Raw genomic sequence first — 24,512 nt, 5'->3', positions numbered from 1 at the left:
GTCTCATCCCATTTCCTCAGGTGCTCCCTGACATTATCTTCTTCTACCATGGGTATTGCTTCACTGCCATAGACTCTGCTAGTAGGCTCCTGGGAGGCACCTAAGAAGCCTTAAGACAAGCCTTAGCAGTAAAAAAGGAGGTAAAAAAGTATTTGAGCACCTTGGCCTTGAAGATCAACTAGCTTTCCTGGGCCCCTTTGCCCTCCAGGGCTGTCTGCCATGAGATCCTGCTAAGCAGATCCCTAAACAAGCCAAAATCTGCTCTCAAGTTCAGGCTTTTGCTTTGACAATTTGTCCAAGTATCTTCTCTCAGGATTTTAAACTCCTCATTTTTATGGTTGCAGTAACCAAAGACAGTCTAGTTCTTCACATCCTTGACCAGCTTTTTCTTTGTTTGTGAAACAAGTCCAGAAGAACGTGTTCCCTAGACCACTCATCAGTCACCTGGATCAAGAAATTGTCCTCAACACACTCTAGAAGTCTTCTGGGTTGTTTGCACCCAGCCATATTGTTCTTCCAGTGGATATCAGAGTGGTTAGAGCCTCTCATGAGTAACCAGGATAGGCAATTGTAAGGCTTCCTTCAGCTGCCCAAAGAAGGTTTCATCTACCTTGTTTTCTTGGTCAAGCAATCTGTAGCAGATACCTACCACAATGTCGTTCTTGTAGATCTAGCCTTTGATCCTTACAAAGAAGCTCTCGACTGACTTGTCACCCGTACCAATGCAAAGCTCCATGCATTTAGGCAAAACTTCACACAGAGTGCAACCTGTCCTCACCTTCCTGGGCTGTCATTCCTAAGTATTCTGGAACCATTCTTTGCAGCCCTCCAGTTGTGTGGGCTACCCCTTTGCATCTTTGAATCCCAAGGAAATCATAACTCTGCACCTGTGCGTGGACTTTGATCCCTACTGGTTGATTCCCATGCTACAAGTGTTTGTGCTCAGACACTTGAGATGGACCTCTGATTGTGCTGCTTTCACATGGAAAGTTTCAGAGTTTTCCCCATCATGCTATCCCCTCAATGCTTTCTCACCACTCCCTATACCTTCAGTTCTCTTCTGGTTATGGTTATCTTCTGTCAACATACCTATTTTTACTGATATCACTTCTCTCTAATCCTTTGTTGCAGGAATGTATTTCAAAAGCACAGACTGCCCTCTTTAAAGTTGATTGGTATTGAATTTACAGCTATCTCGATGGTCCTTTTGCCTGATAACTGACCTAGTAAAAAGGTAGCCACAACATGGCAAAAGATAAACACTCAACTATTACATCTTCATGTATAAGTGCTGACTTTTTGCTTTTCTGTTCACATTTATTGTGAAACATCCTTCATACTAAGAAATTTGTTCCCATTATATTCTAATGGAATGATGTATAGAACAATGTAGGTGGTACCACTTTTTCTGATCAATAAAACGTGGAAGCCTTATAATTACTCAAATCTAATATTTCACTCAGAGGGTAGAACTAAACAGGAAGCATTTTGTTAATGAGATTACTGGTTAGAGAAGTGTACTAGAGTTTACAGAGAAAATTCACCAGTACTTTTAGATACCAGGATTGGCTAACAAGAATCTTGATTTAGCAAAATATGTAAACGTGCTAACCTTCAATCACGTGAAAAGTCCCCTGTGCTTTGTAGGACTATGTAGTATATAATGCTTTTTTGAGTTGAAATGTTAAAATTACCATACTTCAAGTGAGTTACAGGAGCATCATGTGTATCTCAGTATTCTACTTTGAGACTTCCGAAGAAAATGGCTTTAATATGTAAAAGTTATTACAATGATTTAAAGATACTTATTCATGTTTTTTTTTCCCATGTTACTCAGCATAAAAACTTAAGATAAATTAATAAATGTAATTTTAATGTACTTTTGGATTTTTTTTTATTTTTGAGGATGAATCGATGAGACTCATATCAGAAGGTTGCAGAGCTCTTCTCTATTTAAATCTGTCATATACAGATATTACTAATGGAACATTGCGACAATTGTCAAGGTAAAATTAAACAGAAATATAAAGGTGCATTTGTTTTAATCTTGCAGGAAACTTAGAGGCATATGTAGCAGAAATACTCATTTTGAGTGATTTACAGGATTGTGTTTGCTGTAGAAAATGAAAAAAAATGCCCTGTGCATTTGACCTAGACAGCAGTTCATTCCTCTTTTTGGTATAATTAAAAATACATGCTAGATAACCCTGTATATTCCACAGAGTTTTACCAAAACTTTTGAAAGAACATGCTGGACAAAAGTTTGTTGGGCATGTCCAGTTACTCATGATGACGCAAGAAGTTTGCAAGTTACACATGTTCTTAAAAATTTGTTTTTGCAAGAGAAGATTGTGGATAGGTGTATTGTGTAAGCCAAGGCCTTGTGAGACAACTGCAAAAGAAAGAGTTATTCCTATTCCGAACTCTTATTTGGAAGATTAGTGAGCTGAAGGCAGAAAATATACATTCTTACAGAGGGCTGCCATTCCTGTTTTAGATGCGTCCCTCCATGAGCCTGGAACTCTGGCTGGTAGGGAGAAGTGCTGCATTAAAAGGTGTCATAAAGGAAAAGAGGCACGCTGGTCCGCAGTGGCAGCCATCGCAAAGGTGTATGGAGATTTGAAGATAACTGTACATTGTTTCTCTTTCTTATGGGGAAAACAAATGTCTTCCTTTCAACAGCAGCCCCACAAAGTTCAGAAACATGTTTTTCTTTGGCATTTGCATAATACATTTTGACTTTTGTTTTTCTTAGTCTATGATGTCATATCCTCATTTAACTAACATTTATTTTGGCAAAGCTTTCCATTTAGTGTCTCCAATTTTACCACTCATCTCTGCATCAGTATAATTCTTGTCATAGTATGTGTTTTCTTTGGTTTGGCTGATACTTTGTCTTTTTAAATTTCCATGTGTTTATGTTGAAGTTTGGAACAGATGTTCTGTAGGTAATCTCAGCGTATGTTATTCTGTTTACCTGAGCATGCTGTTGCTACTAGAAGTCAGAACCATTCATTTCTTTTGATGCATAAATAGCGTGCGCTCAAGAAAGAATTCTCAAGAAGCTTTCAGTGCAATAAAATATTTAAAACAAAAAGAAAAATTCTCCACTGTCAAAATATATTTTGCAGCTAGCTTGCACCTCATTAATAAGAAATTTTCCCAGTCACACATGATGCTTCTGATTTAAAACCATAAGATACCACTGTCTTTATTGACAATTTTTAGACAAAAAGCAAAGCTCATTGTTTCTGAGATTACGGGGATGTACAAAAAGTTGCTGTCCTGTGCAGATTTTGATAGCAGACAAATTTCATAAACGTTTCACATGCCTTCTTGAAAACATTAGCTCCCCACAGGTCCTGTGTAATAAGGTAACTAATACAAAGTTCTCAGAGGTGGCAGTATTGCGTTTCATAATAATGCACGTGAGGTTTGCTATTGTGTATCAGATGTCCATTATTGGAACAAGGATCAAGTAAAGTGTAGGCTGTTTGGTCGTTTTTTATTCTCTCCTACTGTTCCATACAAGCATTTTAACCTTAGTATTACACAACATAGATCATCAGCGACAGTTTCATAGAGTGATAGAATCATTTAGGTTGGAAGAGACCTTGAGATCTTGCATATGACAAACATGAATATTGCCTACCAGGAATAAATGCCAGAAGATGATTTTGTCAGATTGCTTTAAAACAATGATCCTGAGATTGCTAATGCCAAAATTAATTGAAAAAACGGTATCACAGAATTCCTGCAGAATTTAGCTATAACACAAAATAAAGATTTTTAGTAGTTTGTGTGCTCAAGCTTAAGAAAGATGTTACTTTAAAAGTGGCAGAAGAAGGCATGTGTTGAAATTGCCAGATCATAAAAATGAGTCATATGATCTATAAAGAAAATCAGTGTCTCTTCAAAAGTATTGGAAGGTTTTGATCACAATCTTAAGTTGTGCACCCTTGTAGCAACATATGCTTTAAAAAGACTCGGAACTGCCAGTGTTTAAAAATCAGTCTCTTAAATGACTATCTCTTTTTTTTCAGATAAGATTGAAAGTATACTCTCTCTGAGTTTGTTTCTACCCACTCATTTCTGTGGAATATGTCACTAAAGTGCAAAAATGCTTATACTTCCACAAAGAAGGATACTTTTATTTCTGGATTTAATATGAATTAAATTTTTTCCATTAAAAAAACCCACACCAGAAGCACATGGCCTTATATTCTAATATCTGGTTCTGATACACGTTATCCTTCTTTTAGGATAATATTCTTTTCCAGCTTTCTATCTCTTTTTTTTTTTTTTTTTTTGTATTCCATACAAGTTAGCACATTTCCCCACTCCATATTGAAAGTATCAAGTCAGTTCCAAAATGTATGCCACTCCTTAAGCAGTCAGCTCCTCAGTAGGTGTTCCCATCTTTCTTCAAAATGCCTACTTTTGCTGACTTGCAGAACTGAGTGACTCCATCCCTACAACTAAATGTCTACCAGAGCAGTAGGTCCTAATTCCAGGTTTTGATTTTCTGTGTGCTTTCACTTGTGGTGCTTGTGGCAATTGTTTTTTATTCCGGTTAGAAATGTAGTTCAGTAAAATGAATAGTTTTCAGTATGTTATAAACCAAAGCTGCAGATGGAATCTTAAGTATATTTGGAGTATAGAGTCTTGCTTTTACAGAGTGCTGTTGATTTACATTTTCCACTTAAACATTTTGTTTTTTCGTTTGTTCTTTAACTAACATTTAGTAAAAATAACTGTTTTTCCAAAAGAACTGATCAAAACGTAACATTAGATGATTCACTTTTGGATAATTCCCTTTTGTATCTCTAAATTTTTCAGATTCTTTTAATAGTACTCTTCTAAATAATTATATGACTCGAGAAGCTCTAACTGTACGTTTATGCTCTTAACATCCTTTGATAGAGTTCTGGTTTTCATCCAGCAGGCACTGCTTGTAAAATCAATGGCAAAGACAGTCCAGCAAACTTACCCTGAAAAATCTATTAGCTTTCAAAGCATGCACACAAAAATCCCAGTTAATTAAAAAGTATGCTTTTACAGTTATTTAAGATAACTTTAAAATGATACTGTTTTCATATGGTAAAATATGTTGTATGATAGTGCTATTCCCCAGTAATTTGCAATACAAGGAGCAGAACAAAAAGTGCAGCAGAAGAAAGAGACTTTGAAACTTCAGCAAGGAGATAACTCTATTTCATACAGAACGTCTTTTTTTACAATAATTTTCAGAATACTTTAACTATGGTATATTTTGTTCTTTTGATTCTGTGACATACCCTTGTAATTATTTGCTCTCTGTTTTCTTTTTTTTTTTTTGCAAAACAGCTTCCCCAATTTACAATATCTGAGTTTAGCTCACTGCAGAAAATTCACAGACAAAGGTTTACTGTACCTGGGCTCTAGAAAAGGCTGTCACAAGCTCATCTATTTGGACATTTCAGGTTGCATTCAGGTTTGTAGTTCACGTCTTTCTTTCATTCTGTGAAGAAGAGAATCCTTTATATGACTGGCTGCAGCCTGCATTCATGGTATACTGAAGTAGAACAAGCACTGCAGCAGACTTCCAGGGTTTTGAATTACATGACTACAGCTGTTTAAATTTTACTAAGGAATAATAGCACTATAGGTTTGGATAACTTCCAACAAACTGTCAGGTCTATAAACAGCTAGTACTTACTGCATAATGAGAACAAGGCTTACTTTCTGTAGCCATAAATAGACTAATTCTATTTCATGATTAGTTAAGATTTTGAATCAGGAGCTTTGAAAATGCAGTTTTTACTAAGGTATGAAAAAAATGATAGCCACTCTGCACTGGAAAAGTACGAGTTTACACTTGATTTCCTGAGAAGGAAATTAATTAAAAAGTGAACTTTTGTTACTATTTTATGTTGATTTATTATATAAATTGAAGTAGTATTTATAACTGCAATCTAAAAATAGTTAATGTTTTGGATTATTTTAGTCTCCTACTCAACTTCTACAGAAAACCAAGGTTTTAGAATCTGGTACTATTTTAGGAACTTTCAAATATATACTGTATCTTGAAACACACTTCAAAAGCAATATGAAATGCCAAACTGTAAGGCAATAAAAGTCTGCCAGTGTTCTAATAAAGACTCCCACATGTATTTGTACACTAAGAAGATTCTGAAAATGACAAAATACATGTGAAATGATAAAGAGATGGAGTCTGAGGAATATAACGGTTTAACTTTCCATCTAACAAAACATTTTCAGAACCAAGGATGAAGGCAGATAGGGCAACAGTCTTGTTCTGACTGCTCTTTACTGTGAGTGCTTGTTTCTTGTTCCTGAGAATCGTGTTGAGACTATTGTGTGGTGACAGTGTGAAATTTGAAATGAGGGCTGAGGTTAGAGGAAAGTCAGAAACTACCTACCTCTGAGTTACTTTTTCAAAATGCCACTAATGGGTAATTTTTTCCAAAAGCTTCATGTTCATAAGTGTAATCATGAGCTGTAAGGATCTGCCTCTAGAAAGAATGATCTAATAGTAGTCAGAGAAAAGTGATCATCATCGAACTGGGAAAACCACAATCCTCCCCTTTCCAGAGCAAAGTGGGTTTGCTTACCAGTGTATTAGACATCTCTGAAAGGGATTCCACAGCTTCCTCCATTTTGGGTTTCCCCACGATTCTGGAACAGTTCTTAATGATTATGACTGAGTACTTAAATAAACAGTTAAAACCAAAAAGAGCATCAAATTGCATCACTGTTGCAGAAACATTTTAATAAGAAAGAATTCTTTTTTTTTTTTTCCCCTTTTTGGATGAACTAAGCCAAAGGGAACTAATGTCTCAGATTTAGTTAGAAGAACATAGTGAAGCTATAGTATAAACATTTAAATTATGCTAAAAAATGTTCTTTACAACAGAATATATATTCTATAGAATATATTTTTCCTGTTTTTTCATGTTTCCTGTTTTTTCTTTCATTTTAGTATTACAGTGCTTTTTATATGAGTTCTTATATTACCATTACTACTGTAGGATTTGAATGTCTATTTAAAAAGCCCATCTGTAAAGTGGGTGGTTATGCTAATACACTTAGCTGATTATGCTGAAACACAGGCACAGAGTGCCTAGAGGAGCTGTGGATGCCTCATCCCTAGAGCTGTTCAAGGCCAGGTTGGATGAGGCTTTAAGCAACCTGGTCTAGTGGGAAGTGTCCCTGCCTGTTACAGGGGGATTGGAACTAGACAATCTTTAAGGTCCTTCCTACCCAAACCATTCTATGATTCTATGATTTTAATGATTTTGCGAGTGGCAACTTGTGAACCAGGGCATTTAGATAGCTTTTTAAAACACAGTCAGGCAGAAAACTGGGAATTAAGCACATATTTTCTAGTCCACTGTCATAAAAGAAGGCAGTCTTTCCTTCGACTATTATATTAATACATGGTAATAATACTGGATGAATTGCAGGTATGGGTTTTTTGCATAAAATCTCAGTAATTAAGACTGTGTTGTTATGACATGGGAGGTAAATATTTTCATTAATGAGTTTCAAAATTTTTTCAAGAAAACACAGAAATTCTATTGTGTCCCACTCACAAGGTGTCCTATTACACAACTGATATTCTCATAGAATTACCTAGAAAGCATAAGATTTCTTTGTCCTACTTCTGAAGCTGAACAGTATAAGTGGAAAATTTTCTGCTATTAGATGCAAAACTGAAAAGATGGAAGGGTATAAAGCAATTGCATGTCATTTACCCACATATTAGTTTGAGATTATACAGGTAGAACAGTTTGGTGAGATATTTTCATTTAAATTAGAAACATGGAGGTTTTCGAAGAACTTGACTTTTTATTTTTTCTGCCAATATCTATGGTTGATTTTCAGACTGGAATTTTTCTGGCCCAAATTGTGTTAGAGTGGTCGGTCAATTACTGTAGTTTACAACAACAGGATAAGAGATCACAAGCCACTGGGAAAAATAAATTTGACCCTTTCATTTCTTAACATCCTGCAGTGTTTGTGGGGATGTCAGAGAAGCTATTGGCAAATAGCTGGTGTAGGCTTTGCCAGTTTTCACCATCTGAGTTCCTCATACTCTGACTTCATTGGGAGAATTCTCATTTTGACAGCTATTGTCAAATTCTGGCTTCTTCAGATGTATCAAGCAGCAGAAAGGGACCATCGCTTGGGGAGAAAATCTGAGCCATGATTTTATTTATTTACTGAAGAAAAGGAATCCGTTACATTTCCTGAGGATAAACTCATGTAACTGAAGAATACCTAATTATAAGTTAAACATGCACTATTCTATATTTTACAAATATGTTAATTCAGGAGTGTGTTAATATAAGCTTTTTTGGACAGTGGAAAATTAAAAGAAAAATGACATGTGGAGGCAAGCCATCAGTGTAATGTGCCCAACATCTGAAAGGATGTCACAATTTGTTTTATTATTCTTGCCAAACGCAGAATTAAAAAAAAAAAGATAGCCCTTGTGCACCACAAGAATACTTCCTCAATCATGAACACTGATTTTCAAGTGTCTGCACTCACAGTGCATTGACAATACTAGAATTGTAGAATAGTGTTTATTCAAAATCCTTTCTGTGCTGCAGACAGTGTTCTGCCTTGCAGGGTGGATTCCATAAATACAATTGTTACAGGGGAGAAAGAACGAATTTTAAAGCAGTACTGTGTGTGGAGCAAATAAGCCCAAACCTGCGAAGAATGCAGTATTAGATTCCATATGTAACCTAACATTGATTCTCGGGTCAAGCTGTTTGCTCTTGAGGCGATCTATTAAACACTGAAATTCCAAGTGAGTTGAGAAAGCAATTGTTTTACTAAAATATGTACAAAATTTCATATTTCTATACCTTATCTCCAAGAGTGCCTAAAATTTCGTAGATTATCCATAGGCACTTTAGGAAATAAATTCAAGATTCAGATTTTATTGTTCTAGGAATAAAGGAAAATAAAACAAATACATATGATATTGCAGCAGCATCTAAATGTTGACTAATTTAATGGAATCTTATCTGAATGCGTGTTTCACACTGGAACTTTCTCAATCTGATGCCTGAGATCCATTATTCAGCTTTAAGTTAAAAAACAGTTCAAGTAGAAAAATTTGAAACAATCTGTGCAGGGGTATTATTAGCTGCTTCAGTATAATTGTTTTTGGCTTGTATGGAGGAAAACACTCAATTGCTGCTATTCGTGGTATCAAATGGCTATGTTAAGCAAACAGTGTTTTTCCAGACAAAATGATTAAAAATGCTTTAGACTGCAGTTAACATTGTGCAGTCATTACTGCAGAATTCCAGGAACATATATGCTACTTCTCTCCATCAACATTGCTGAGTTTGATCTGATCACCTGCTACCTACTATCTCCTTTTGAGAATGGGAATTTCACTTAATTTTAGGCGTCTAACATAAGATATTGCCTAGAAAATTTCCTTAATTTGTCCATATGAAAATTAGAGAGGGAGACACATGTCCAGAGGTGACTCAGACTTTTTCAGATCTGAGCTGCCTTGAGATCTTTCTTGCTCTTTACTGTACAGAGATCCCAGGTTTCATAGTTTTCTAACATAGACATCTCAGTAATATTCCTAATTTCTGTGGAGTTAACAAAGGCTTTAGCATCTGCAGTCTATTTTTTAAATCACCATCAATATTATTGGCACGTTCTTGACTTAGCATTTTTCCTACCTATTTCCCTGATTTTAAACTCCTCTCAACTGTCATTCCTCTTCTAAAGTTATCAGAACAACCTGTAAGCCTTGCAAATATTTATCTTACTGCTCAGTTAAATGGGTAACATTTGCAAAGTCAGGAGCTTAAAACTAGGCTCCTGAGTCTGCATTTAGATTTTTCAGCGATATTTTTAAAATCTTGGTCAAAGCAACAATTGATGTAATGTAACTAAGATACATCATTTAATTGTATTCGCATCTGAATTTTAAGTACCTTGACATGAGGGATCTTGTATTCCTACTCTCTGTATCTAACTGTGATCATTAACCTAGGTAGGTACTCTTAAGAGCTAACAGTGTGTTCGTGGTAAAAAAAAAAACCAACCCAAGCACACTTGGCAGCAGGCCCCCTTAAGCCCCACACCTTTCTTTGATTAGCAGTCAGAGGAGTAAGTTGTTGGTTACTGTCGATGCATGCATAGGAACTGTCCTACAAAATCTCTTCAGTCTGAACACTAAGCACAGCTGAATGCAGCATGTTCTGCGTCTCAGCTTTGGAGCGTCTGTTCCTTCGGAGCAGAGTTATTCTGTCTCATCATAGCAAATGTGTTCAGCAGTTACAAGGGGAAATCCTACTGTAACAGCTAAAGCATACTCAAACTGCTTAAAAACTGGCTGATTTTTTAAAAAGAGTGAAAACCTCAGTCTTTCGAAAAGGCATCATGTTCAGATTATAATGGACAGTGTTATTACCATGTATTACAACAAACTATGATGTAACGTACCCTCTCTCCTCTTGGGAATGGTTTGCTCTTTATACTATATGGACCAAGAACAAGACTCGATTACCAGAAATTCACCTCTCAAACTGAAATTTCTAGGGGGAGATTTGTTTCACTTTAACACATTAAAGTACTTGGTGCACGTTGTAGAAATGTGCTGTCTTCTGTTGTTGCGCTGCTTGAGAGCCAACAATGAGGAGGCCTGTTGCAGGGTTAGGTAAACTCTTACTTGAATGAATTGGTCATGCCATGTTAAAGCAATTAGTGCTTCTTGATCAGCAGACAATGGAGATTTCCCCATACCTCCCTCTGGCAGCTGCTTGCTGATGTTCATGATTTAAACTAATCCCTTTTATACAGACTGGAGGTTTTGGGCAGAGGAAACTGGAGGTAGGATTGTATTGTCCTACATTACATATACCAATAGTGAGTACAAAACTGTAGAATTTGGGCAACTGAATTTCATATTCTGTCCATTTTTCCATGTGGACATTTTACCTTCTGGTAATCGCTACCAGTTGAGAAGAGGATTGCCATTGGCATAGTAGCCTTACCCTAGTACTGGTGTTTTGCAATCGTTTGGCATGGTCAAGTCCAACCTATCCACACTGATGGGCAAGATCTGCAGTACTGTCTGCAGATCCTCACTGATGAGTTACCCACATCTACCACATTCCCAAATTCATGATGTCCTTTTGTCTAGCAGACATGTTTCAGTTGGAGGGGATGTGAGAGCCTGGAGCACACCAACAGGCTCTGACCAGCTTGTAGTTACAAGATGGTTATCATTCTGTATAATCCTTTTCTGCAGCCTTCCCTCCTCCCTCCCAAGATTTTGCTCTTTTTCCTTCTTCAGCTTTCTTAACAATATAGCTGTTTTCAGAGGAGCCTGATCCAGGGTTACACAGCTGCACTGTATCAGACCTGACCTTGAACATCGACAGCTGACTGAGGGTAGTTGATGGGATTTATGTTGCCATGCATTACCTGCAAAATATTTCCCAGTTATTGTGATGGTAAGGTTTTCACTGTCATTTTGCAGGCTGTTACAGACCCACTGTAGGAAAAACATTCATGCTATACTTGTCCTGAGCTTAAAACACATCGAACTATTTGCATGCACAGTGCTAACGGTGCCAGGGTGTGTCATGAGCCACAACATATTCTGTCTGTCTGGACATGAGACCTGCACAAACACTTCAAGCCTAAGAACACATTTGACAGACATGTAGCCAGTTCCCCTCTAGTGCTGACACCCCCTTGCACAAGGGAAAAAGTGCAGAGAGTTCTACAATCCCTTACAAAGGAGAGAAAAGACATTTAATCTCAAAATATTTAAAACAATTTATAAAGAGGCTGTTTAAAAGGCCACTCCAGCATGAAAACAAAGAGCAAGCCAACCTGGCCATAAGTTAAAAGACGGGACATTGTGCCAGAAAAGAAAAGGCAGTCTGCCTTGATTGTAACTTGATTGTAAAGTCAGATACCCCATTCATGAAAAAAATCTTACACGCCAAAAGAACTCAAACGTAAAGTTTGCAAAAAGGAGAGCCAGAAACCCGATGTGTTAACCCTCTCACTCGATGCTAGAGTGGAATGAAAGCAGACTTGACCCTTGTTTCCATGACAAGTAGTTGTGGGGAGCAGTCAAATGTGCTACAAAGGCTGGAGGCTGCAAATGCAAGAACTGGAAGCATCTTCTGGCGCGCTGCTACCATACTGGCCTGTGATGGGTGATTAGCTGCTGCTTAGCTTCTGGTTTGCTTCTCTGCGACCATCTCCTGTCTGCTAATGGTGTCCACTATCAGACAAGGTGTATAGCCTAACCAAAGCCTGTGTTTTACACTGCTGCTCTCCTTAAGCAGTATAACTACGCAAATCAGGCTTCTGCAGCAGCTGGAGAAGTGTGGCATAGCAAGTATCCCTCCCAGTATACTTATCTTCGAAGTTTCCTCCTTTGGATTCTTGTCTCCACACGCCTTATTTGGTACCCAGGAGGGCATGCCAGACTGCTTTTTTGTGGATGTTTTGCAAATGAATTCCTGGTGCAAAGCACAGCTGTAGTCTGAGCTGCACAAGATTGTTATTATTATCATAGAAGTTCAAAATCCTGGGAAGCAGTGAGATCTCTAAATGCAAATATTGGGGGAATGAGGAGGAATGGTTCACCTCCATGTTGTCTGTAGAACATGGAGCTAAAAGGAGACTTTACACAGGATTTATGTATCCAAAGATCTACTTTGTATGCGCAAGAGTGAGCTGGCATCTATTGAATTTGGACAGTTGAAGAACTGACTCCCTGGAGTCACTCCCTGAAGTCACTCCTTGGAGTGATAAAGGGAATAAACTGAATTGACAGATCCAACTGTCCATTCATAATTCCACTGGATATTGCTCTGTTAGAGTATGCAGAGTTGGTGATGTGGTCCTGCATGAAGGATTCTGTAAGCAAGCTCTATGTTATTGTGGTCAAATAGGATCTTTTTTTGTATCCCATCTGAATTTAATATACATTTTACTGTGGATCTGGAAAAAAATAATAAAGATATTTTACTACATTCAAACCTTGCTTCAAACTAGATATGAGTACCTGTCATGTGTGAATGCTTCATGAGGCTGGGCAAACAAAGGTAGAAGGATGTGACAATGACATTCATTGCTACTCCCATAAAAGGTGTTGGCTGAAGAAATTGTGCCTTACTCTTGCTTGCCTAGTAGGCACATATTTGGAATAGATTCTAGATTTAGATTATGTTGTTAAAATTTCAGAATAATGTGTACCTCATGGGTCTGTTTTTGTTTTAATGGAATTAATACGTTTCTTGTTTTAGTGGGTATATAGGTACCTGTGATTTTAAACCACTGAAAAAATCTCAAGCCTTTTCTGTATTTTTTTTGTTAAGCTTGCTAAAACATAAATATTTTATTTCTTACTTAGATTTCAGTTGATGGCTTCAGAAATATTGCCAATGGCTGCAGTGGGATTCAAGATTTGCTAATCAACAAAATGCCAACTCTTACAGACAGATGTATTCAAGTAAGAAACTGAAAATAAATCCGTACTTTGAGAAACTTTCTGATGTTGGAACAGTGTTATCCTCTCAACTGACTTTAAAGAAAGTTATGCAAATAGAATTTAAGAGGAAATTTTCTCCCTGAAAACATTTTTAAAACTATTATCTAATTATGTTAATAAATCCTGTTCAGTTGCATTCACTTTCAGAAAATCTCAGTTGTCTTGTCTTCTTTTGCTACATGGGTGTGGCTGAATTATGGTCTTTTAGTTTACAAATGAGAGTTTTTAATTTTTTTTTCAGTGTTAAAGCAAACATAATATATGGGAACAGCATTCTGCTACTTATTTTGCCCACCAAAATAGAATTTTCAGGCTTCTGCAAAAGAGATTGCTAACTAGATAACTCTTGAAATGTCTGCCATATTTTTTGTCTCCAGTTAGTTACTTCTTCTCCTTTTCTTCCCAAACATGATAAATATATGGAGAATTTAATTAGTTTTTATACTATTCTCTGGCTAGAATTTACTATTAAAATGGATTATAACTATTTGTTTGAAATTGTAACATTCAGTATTATATGCAGAATATTTGCTGATCTTCTGTCATGTGACAGAATAGGTATATGAATGTTTTATTTCACCTTTTTCCCTTCAAAGGCTCTGGTTGAAAAATGCCGACAGATAACGTCTGCTGTCTTTCTTGACTCTCCACATCTCTCGGATTCAACTTTTAAAGCCCTTGCTGAATGTAAACTTGTCAAGGTCAGCATTGAAGGTTAGTATACTAATTGACAACGTTATGAGGATGATGTGTTTTTAAAATTCGTGCAGATAATTTGAAAGAAATCTTTCAGCTGATTTCAGTGGGTATTTGGATCAGGCCCTTAATGTATGTCAGATGTTTAACTTACATATTTATATTTTTTAACAGGGAATAACCAAATTACTGATTTAAGTTTCAAGCTGATGAGTAAATGCTGCCCATACCTCAGGCACATTCATATGGTTGATTGCCAGAAGATTACAGATGCTGGTCTTAAGATGATTTCACCATTGAAGCATATTCTCGTACTGAATGTAGCAGACTGCATGAGGTACTATATCATGTCTAGATTTCTGTAAACGGTTGCAAAGGAATTTTAGTAAAGCTAATTGTGTTTGTAAGATGTCCTGTTAACACATCTTTCAGTTTTAAAAATAAATTCTTGGAAGGTTAATACACATATCTTAATATTTTAAAAAATACTTTATACAAGTACTTTTTTGTTCTAGTATCATAGATTCATAGATTCATAGATTTCTAGGTTGGAAAAGACCTCAGAGATCATCGAGTCCAACCATCCCTAATCCCCATTAAACCATATCCTCAAGTAGCTCATCCACCCTATTCTTAAACACATCCAGGGATGGGGACTCAACCACCTCCCTGGGCAGCCTATTCCAGTGGCTGACAACCCTTTCAGAGAAGAAATACTTCCTAACATCCAACCTGAATCTCCCCTGACTAAGCTTATGCCCATTTCCTCTTGTTCTATCACCCATCACTAATGTAAAGAGCCCTTCCCCTACCTCCCCACCATCTTTTCTCAAGTATTTATAGGCCGTAATCAGGTCTCCCCTCAGCCTCCTCTTCTCCAGGCTAAACAGCCCCAACTCCCTCAGCCGCTCCTCATAAGTTTTATTTTCCAGCCCCTTGACCAGTTTAGTCGCCCTTCTTTGGACTCGCTCCAGGAGCTCAATATCTCTCTTAAAGCGAGGGGCCCAAAACTGGACACAATATTCCAGGTGTGGCCTCACCAGTGCCGAGTACAGGGGCAGGATCACTTCCCTGCTCCTGCTGGTCACACTATTCTTGATACACGCCAGTATCCCATTGGCCTTTTTGGCCACCTGGGCACACTGCTGGCTCATATCAAGCCGGTAGTCAAGCAACACCCCCAGGTCCTTCTCCGCCAGGCAGCTCTCCAGCCACTCCTCCCCGAGCCTATAGCGATGCTTGGGGTTTTTATACCCCAAGTGAAGGACTCTGCACTTGGCCTTATTAAAGCTCATGCCATTGGCCTCAGCCCAACGATCCAGTCTGTTCAAATCCCTCTGAAGGGCCTCCCTACCCTCGAGCAGATCGACACAGCCTCCCAGCTTGGTGTCGTCCGCAAATTTACTGAGGGTACATTCAATCCCCTCATCCAGGTCATTGATAAAGATGTTAAACAGAACTGGACCCAGCACTGAGCCCTGGGGAACCCCACTGGTGACCGGCCTTCAGCCGGATTTAGCCCCATTTACCACCACTCTTTGGGCCCGGCCGTCCAGCCAGTTTTTAACCCAAAGGAGGGTGTACCTATCCAGGCCAGCAGTTACCAGTTTCTCAACCAGAACACTATGAGAAACTGTATCAAAGGCTTTACTGAGGTCTAGGAAAACTACATCCACAGCCCTTCCCTCGTCAACCAGGCGGGTCACCCTGTCATAGAAGGTGATCAGGTGGAGGATCAGATGGAGTCAAGGGTGGGAGGCAATAGGGAAGGCAAAACCTCCAAACATTTCAAAATCAACAGACCTATAAAATAATCAAAAGAAGCTAGAATTGCTGCTCATCTTAAAATCTCTGATGTCATGTGAAGTTTTAGGGATTCTGCTTTAATGTGTAACTAAAGTACTTTTTATGCCTATTGGTGCTGTATAAAAATCTGATAACATTGCAGGTAGATGCACGGAGAAGTGCTGGAGTAACACCATGACGTCATGTTGGTAATTCAGCTGGGCAGGTGGGACAGCTGCCTGTATTTTCTGGTTTAACATTCAGAAGGCTGGATTTTCCAGTTTGTTAGCCAAATCTCGGGCTGTGAGTGTGTTTGCACGTATGTCTACTGTCTCTACTGCTAAAGAATTGCTGAATTACCTTAACAAAACTTTTTAAGTGGTTGTAAAGCTATTGTAAACCTCTGTACTTATTTTATTGCTTTTGCAGACACTCATGGAGTTTCATCATTAACAAAGTTACAGATTGTAACAAAAATGTGTGCAGAGTTATACATTGTCCTCAGCTGGACAATGGAGAGAAAATATAACAAAAGGCTCATGGGTCAAGATAAGGACCAGGAGAGATCACTCACCAATTACCGTCACAGGCAAAAGAGACTTGACTTGAGGAAATTAATTTAATTTATTACCAATCAAAGCAGAGTAGGATAATGAGAAGTAAAAACTAAATCTTGAAATACCTTCCCCCCACCCCTCCCTTCTTCCTGGGCTCAACTTTGCTCCAAAATTTCTCTACTGCCTCCCCCCAAGCTGCACAGGGGAATGGGAAATGGAGGTTGGAGTCAGTTCATCACACGTTGTTTCTGCTGCTCCTTCATCTTCATGGGGAGGACTCCACACTCTTCCCCTGCTCCAGCGTGGGGTCTCTCCCACAGGAGACAGTTCTCCACTAACTTCTGCAATGTGAGTCCTTCCCATGGGCTGCAGTTCTGCACAAACTGCTCCAGTGTGGGTCCGTTCCATGGGCTGTGATCCTTCAGGAACGGACTGCTCCAGCATGGCTCACCTACGGGGTCACAAGTCCTTCCAGCAAACCTGCTTCAGTGTGGGCTCCACTCTCCATGGCTCCATAGATCCTGCCAGGAGCCTGCTCCAGCATGGGCTTCCCATGGGTCACATCCTCCTTCAGACATCTACCTGCTCTGGTGTGGGGTCCTTCACGGGCTCTGCAGGTGGATCTCTGCTCCATCATTAACCTCCATGGGCTTCAGGGGAACAGCCTGCCTCACCATGGTCTTCACCACAGGCTGCAGGGGAATCTCTGCTCTGGCACCTGGAGCACCTCCCCACTTTTCTTCTTCACTGACCTTGGTGTCTGCAGAAGTGTTTCTCTCACATATTCTCACTCCTGTCGCCGTCTGCAATTGCTGTTGCACAGCAAATTTTTCCCCTCATAAGCAGGATATCCCAGAGGTGCTACCACCATTGCCAATTCATTCGACCTTGGTCAGTGGTGGGTCCATCTTGGAGCCAGCTGGCATTGACACTATCAAATATAGGGGAAGCTTCTAGCAACTTCTCACAAAAGCCATCCCTGCAGCCCCCCACCTGCCAAAACCTTGCCACGCAAACCCAATACAACTTGGTCAAGAGTTTCTCTCAAGAGATATGGAACTACAAAAGGGAATTGTTAGTGTTTGTGTTTCTCTTATTTGGACATTGTATTGCTATAAAAGTTCATATTGCGAGTTGGAGACATTTAGGGGTTTCTCATAGAATCAAGGGAAGGTGGTAGAATCTGAAGAACAGATTTTGAAATGCTTAGCTCTCTTAGTGCTCTTAATCCATTTCCTTATTTCATTGACGTGTTTTCTTAGTCTAAGACTCTAAATTTTTTTAACTTAGTCATGCTGATTTTTTTTTTGAGAAATGAAAGAAACAGAAAGAACAAATCTAAAGGTTCAGAATTCTTGAATTACAGTAACTATTTGATTACATGTGAAAAATGAAGAAAGATAATTAACTGACCATGATTATTAGAATTAAGAAATAATAGTGATGTAAGTTAAAAGGTTGCTAAAACCAGACACAGGCAATTTGGTGCCTCATACCCTTGATATATTTTTCCAGTTTAAGTATGCTATCTTCATTTATGATGAAGCAGTGTGTGGCTTGTGTTCTTACACAGTTAATGAGCTGACTAGCGAAACTTAGCATGTGTATTCACAGCACAATTATTAAAAAAGTTACAATGTGGCTATTTCAGCCCTCAAGCCCAGTGTGGTTACAGAATAGCTTTTTTTTTTTTTTTTTCTCTGCATTCCTTACAGACTTTATGCAAGTTAATTATTCTGAAGCAGTATTTGTTGAATTTGTCTATCTTGAACGAAAAGCAACTGCATTGTGACATAACACCAAAACTACCACAGTGGTTGAATTATTGCAGAGTGATTACTTTAACACTTTATGAATTTTAGCTTCATCTGTAGCTCGTGGTCACGCAATGGGGCTCTGTTCAGGTTATTGTTTTATTAGTAGTTAGTGCTATTCTTACCCATGTGTTTCTGAAACTTTGGGATTTGCAGCGATTCTTTGTGCTGCAACAAACTGTACAAGCCAAAATATGATTCTGTCCTACAGAATTCTGGGTTTAATTTTTTATTCATGAGGGAACACAGAAGAAATACTGGGAATGCATTGAAAAGCTAAGTGTACCGTAATGTTAAACATACCAGAGATATGAACTGTATTGAATCATCCAAGTTGTAGTCAGCTCTCCAACCCTCTCAACTTGGCTGAAATATTTTCTGTCTACTTAATTTTTATAACCTTTATGTATATCATAAGTTAGCTGCATGTGAGATATGCAGTTGATTACGTGAAATGCTCCAAGGAAGATCTCAGGTTAACTCTTCATGTATGTGTACAGAACAGTTACTACATGTATACGCTACCTATGACTTTTGCCTCTATCCTTTAAATTATTTCAGTTCCTTAAATTAACAAAGATACTAATACAAATATTACTCTGAAATGTTTAAACAGGTTCTGATGATTTCTAAATATGTTTTCCAAGCTTTGTCTTTTGAAGTGTTGGAACTAATGGAAGTTCTCATAATTTCCAACACACTTTTTTTTTCCAGAAAGTTCTGGTTTTCAGCAGATCCAAAGAGCAGCATCTTTCTAAGTGATCCATTAAGTATTCTGACTACTTTTTGGGTTTAAAAGGCTAATTAAAAAATACCATTAATAGTTTTTGCGTATCTACAATGTAGGCTGCTGAATGCAAGTTGTATATTGACTTACATGGAATAGGAAAAATACATATTATAAATATTGTCTATATTTCCCTTTTAGAATCGGTGATGGAGGTGTAAGGCCATTTGTACAAGGTTCTTCAGGAGCTAAGCTAAGAGAGCTGAATTTGACTAATTGTATTCTTATCACTGATGCTTCTGTCATAGAAATAGCACAAAGGTACCGTAGTCCAGTACAATATTTTTCTGATGTGGTTAGACTTGCATTATATTTCTAATGTTGAAGTTCTTAATATGTTAATAAATAGGTAAAATTATATAGCCAATTGTAATAGAAAATCGGACTAAATAAAAGACTAGTCCCTTTTGATTTTGTGAATCTCTTAAAAAATGATCCATTACATAAAGGGAAATTCATTGATATAAATATGGAAACCTGAGAAGTCTTAATTTTAGGCAGAAAAAAGTGCTTAAATGATGGTTGTCAGTGACAAAACTGCATTAAAAGATTAGTGTGTATAAGTCACATTTTGTAAACTCAATAAATAGTCATGTCTTCACAAACAAAAAGCACTTCATTGCTAAAAATCTTCAATTCCAGTTCCTCAGAAGGAGTGTTGGTATTGGCAATCAAAAGATAATTTTTAATTCTCCAGAGGAGACTGGAATCAGTCTTTCTATTCGTTACTAGATCTCTCAGCAGGCCCCTGTTTATTCTTTCGTAGCAGTAGTTGTGAGTAATTGTAGCATGCTTGCTGGTAAGCTAGGGAATGCCTCCTCTGTTTTAATGATGGAGTGTTACCCCTAAGGCTCTGAGCATAGTGCATTGCTTGAGGAGTCACATTTCTTAGGTTTGGTTTTATTATGGGAAGATACAGTTTATGCTACTTACTTACGGAGCAAAATTCAGTTTTCCATGTATGGGCAGTGAGTGCTAATTGCAGAACTGGCAATGTCCTCATTTGCTGTGTACCATTATTTGCATAGCTGTTGTTGGGTGTGGGTACAGGCATGGGGTCCTGAATTCTATTGTTGCAGTGACCTTTGAAGTTCATATGGAATATATGAGAGATTTGGAGACAGGGAAAAGTCAAGCACCAAACTAATTTAAAAAATATTTTTAGGTAATACAGTTCCTTGATTTCCATATTTTGATTTAATTTGGTTGCTGTTCATGATTTGAAACATTTGTGATGCTTATGCATTATGAGTGGAGTCCTTGTGTGCCTGTGTAAGCTACGTATCAAAAGTCTGGAACACCTATTTTCATAAGTCTCCTGAAACATTAGCAAGGATTATGAGAAAAATGTATGTGCTATACTACATTTCTGTAACAAAAGAGAAAAGCTGACAGCTCTGTTTTTTTATTTAATTTAGATGTCATGAATTGACCTACCTAAGTCTGCATCATTGTGAAAATGTGACTGATGCTGGAATTCAAGCCTTAGGAAATATGTCGTCATTGATATCCATTGATATCTCTGGAACCAGCATCTCAGATATGGTATATATATGATTAAAGAATTAAGAATGTGTTTACTATTTATCTAGGCTTTCAGAAAAAAATGCAATCAAAAACCATTCATTTAAACACCTGCATGCATATGAAGCAGTGGAGTTGCAGTGTCATTAAAATGTATTTTAGAAGCATGTATAGCCCATGTATAGGCAGTAGCAAATAAAAGGTAATTCTTAAGTTGGATAATTCTCACATTTGAAAGAGAGAAACAGAAACCATCAGAAAGGAAGTCTGGCTCCTGTGAAGCTGATCTGAAAAGAATGTTTATTAAGCAGAATTGTTTTGCTCCAGGATGATTAGGCCTGAGGAAAACTGAAAAACTGGTATTTTTAACATTTAAATTTGTAAAAGTTGTGTTTTCTGTGAACTAGATTTTGTGGTGAAAAATCTTGAATGATAGCTCTAGCAGAGGCACTTCTCTACACTGTGGTCTAGAAAATAATTGCTAGTGAAAGAATTGCTAAAAAGGTATCTTCAATGTGACAAGTTGCTAAGACTTTGGAAAGCAAAATAGTGAGTGTGAGAGCCAGGTTAAACATTGCAGGTCAACACATTAGATGTTCTTGGCAGGTCCTGCCTCGTGTGCAGGGTTCAGAGCCAGTTCTGCTGTTTCTTTTACTTTTAGAGCAAACTCTTTTCACTGAACACCGAAATCTAGGGGAAGCCTCCTGAAGAAAACTTGCCATAGAGACTGTTCACTCAGTCACTGTTCAAACAGAATTCTGACCAAGAACTTTATTATTTGGCTCTAACACAAAGTTTGTGCAAAAGTAATTAAAATGTGAAAAAGTAATTAAAATGTCTGTATCTTTTACGGAGGTCTGAAAATAAAACACAAAATTAAGCTAAGTAAAGAGGGTTGGGAAATCCAAGAAGACTTCATTTAATGTGATCATTTAAAATATCATAATATTATATCTGAATGAAGTTTATGCTGCCTTGAATTAGAGTCCCACAATGTTTCAACATAAATGTTTTCTTTCTCCTTGCCTGGCACAGCTAGTCTTTTCAAATGCTGTGTTGCTTCTTACTCTAGTTTTCACATAGCAGAACCCATGACCTCGGCAATAAGCCAAGCTCTTTTGCTTACACTGCATTTCTAAGGCTTTCAGTTTTCTCTCTCCCACAAGACAGATAAATTAATCCGGAAATTTACTGTTTATCGGTTTCATAATTTCTGATCTGATGGCTGGTACTAGCTGCAAAACTGTTATGGTTTTTGCTCTTTGCTGTGTTTAAGTATGTAACATTCACTCATGTATAATAAATACATTTTCTAACCTTAAAATGTTATTTGATAAAAGGATATCTAGCAGTTTGCTTTGTAACAAGCTACTATTTGTATGCTTTGACTTTGACTAAAATGCTATGCATTTTATTAGCATATAAAGGAAATTCTATTAAGATCTCTTTTGATTTAGACTTTGTAAGTTTTGCTTTAAAAAGGTAGCAGAAAACACAATGTTTTATGTGCCGTAATCAACACCATTACGCTTTGCTGATAAAGAAAAATTGTAAGGCTCATATGCTTTCCTGCAGTCTGTGCAGTGGAGGTCTGTTGCTTTTGCTGTCTTGCTATGTAGTGTGAAAAATGTAGAACGTGCAACACAGATTTGCACTACACGGGACAATTTTCCTTTCTGGTTTTTCAAATGACAGCAGAATCATTCTGTCCATCAAAGCAGAGCAGAATTTACTACAATAAGGATGACATACTTAAGAGAAGGATGGAGGAGAAAAGATACAGTAGAGTCATATTTTCTTACAGATTTGTGTCTCAGGTATGACTACTTAATCAAAATGGAAGGTTTTTTTCCACTGTGGATGCCTTCCTCTTCTGTAGTTACTCTGATGCTCAACAAGTGAAGGTTCCTATTGTGATCTGTCTTTCATTCAGGGAATTTGTTGCATTTGGAAGAAATATATTGACTCTTAGAATTGTCCCTGACAAGAAATCTTGATAATATTAAAAAAAAAAAAAACTTACAGTACCCTGTAGACTCACAGTAATTAGAAAATGTAGTGCTAATAAGAAATACATGAGAAGTCTCTCTCATGTTTGGAGAAGTTTATTATCCTTGTCCTGAGTCTACTCCTCAACAGAAAGACTGGAATTTGACTAAAAGTAATCATTGCATATATTCAGATTTTGGTATAGTATAGAAAGTCATGCATTTTACATAGAGAGAAAATACCTAGGCAAACTGCTAAACACAAGCTAGGATAAGGCAAGTAATTCATCATGTATAAGTTGTAGTGTGCTTAAGTGTCTTGCTAAATAAGCCAAAGACCATTAATTAACAAAACCAAATATCATCCAATGACGAATGCATATGATAAACTGGTGGAACACTGAAGAAGTTACTGTGCTTTTCTCATTAGGGCTTTGACTATATTGCTCTTACTCTTGTGAAATTTATAACATTAAATAAAGCCCACAATTACATTTTAAATATTAATTTATTCACTCAGTTATTTTAGCATTCATCCTTTTACATTTCAGAAAATATTTCCTTCTTTATTCAAAATTGATTCTTTTGAAACATATAACACATTTTTAAGTCTCAGTAACTCTTTTTGATAGTGAGAAGGACATTTGTTCTGTTTTTGTCATTCTTGAAGTACTAGAAATTGGTTTCCTAGACTTATAAACAACTTTAAAGAGATTTAGAAATGAAAAGATTTGCAACTTAGTGACAGTATTTCTTTAAAACAAAAAACCAAACCAAAACAAAACAGAATTACAGAGCAAAGATGTTGAGTTCTTTGGAAAAATTACCTTTAAATTCTTTGAGAAAACTCCCTTTTTTTTTTTCTAGCTAGCCTCCCATCCCTTATTGTTCTCCCTCATGTATTGCTCTTTCAAATTCCCTGGAATAGCGACCATAATATTTTAAACTGTGAGTATGGTGAACATGTTCACGAATGCATAGATAATGCAAGTCATTTTAGATATAATTGTAAAGGTATTTAAAATATATGAAAGGTGTTCAAGCTTCTGTTACAGAGCTGGAAACATTAGGATTTAGGACCAAAACCTATGTGTCTTTCTTATAAAAGCAGACTCAGTGGAAATGCTTCCTTGAGTTAGAGAAGCAGGTTTAGTTATAAGCTTTATTCTCATACTCTCCAAATTTTTGTTAAAATGTCTTGAACTTTTTCTGATGTCTATATGATACAGCTTTGCTCCAAGTCTGAGAGTCTGAAAGTGTGCAGCTGCCTAGCTTTCCTCGTTCTGACACAAGCTGCTGATGATTATGGCCTGGACCACCCGTCTTCTTGGGACATTAGAAAAAAATTAAGTATAGAAGTGTGAGGACGTTTGAAGAAAGTGTCTTAAGTCAAGCAAGATTTAGACAGAAAAAACATAGCAAAGAAAAATATAAGAAATTGTTAAAGAAACTTAGTTGACTCCTGATGTGTATAGTGCATCCAGCAACAAGAACAGTAGATTCCCTGACAAAGACTCAGGAAAGCTTAGTATCAGTGATGAATTATATGCAGTGTAATAATGAGAGAGGAAAAAAAAATAGCCTAAACCATAACAAATAGGTAAAATACTTTAAAAATGGGAAGAACTTTGATACACTTCTGAAATCAAAGATAAAAAGGAAACGTGAAGTATACAGAGAAATATTCTTTGCTTCTTCATTTTCTTCTGCAATGACTGTCATGCATGAAATTCTGTTCTGTAGTAATCTAAGGCCCTGTTCTCTCTTCTGGCTGAAATGCCTCCTCAAGTGTTATCTGTG

General features: G+C 37.3%; 1 protein-coding gene across 1 annotated transcript in view; it reads left to right on the top strand.

Moving 5' to 3' along the window:
- FBXL13 (F-box and leucine rich repeat protein 13) overlaps positions 1–24,512 on the top strand; it is a 104,570-nt gene that overhangs the window by 54,758 nt on the left and 25,300 nt on the right. The window contains exons 10-16 of the mRNA XM_086609861.1: positions 1,906–2,006; positions 5,347–5,473; positions 13,424–13,522; positions 14,158–14,275; positions 14,432–14,594; positions 19,342–19,461; positions 20,619–20,745. Coding sequence (XP_086465987.1) covers positions 1,906–2,006; positions 5,347–5,473; positions 13,424–13,522; positions 14,158–14,275; positions 14,432–14,594; positions 19,342–19,461; positions 20,619–20,745 — 855 coding nt within the window. The remainder of the gene's footprint in view (positions 1–1,905; positions 2,007–5,346; positions 5,474–13,423; positions 13,523–14,157; positions 14,276–14,431; positions 14,595–19,341; positions 19,462–20,618; positions 20,746–24,512) is intronic.

This window comes from Tauraco erythrolophus, chromosome 4, assembly GCF_009769465.1.
Source record: "Tauraco erythrolophus isolate bTauEry1 chromosome 4, bTauEry1.pri, whole genome shotgun sequence".
Lineage (NCBI taxonomy): Eukaryota > Metazoa > Chordata > Aves > Musophagiformes > Musophagidae > Tauraco > Tauraco erythrolophus.
This window is presented reverse-complemented; position numbering and strand designations above follow the sequence as displayed.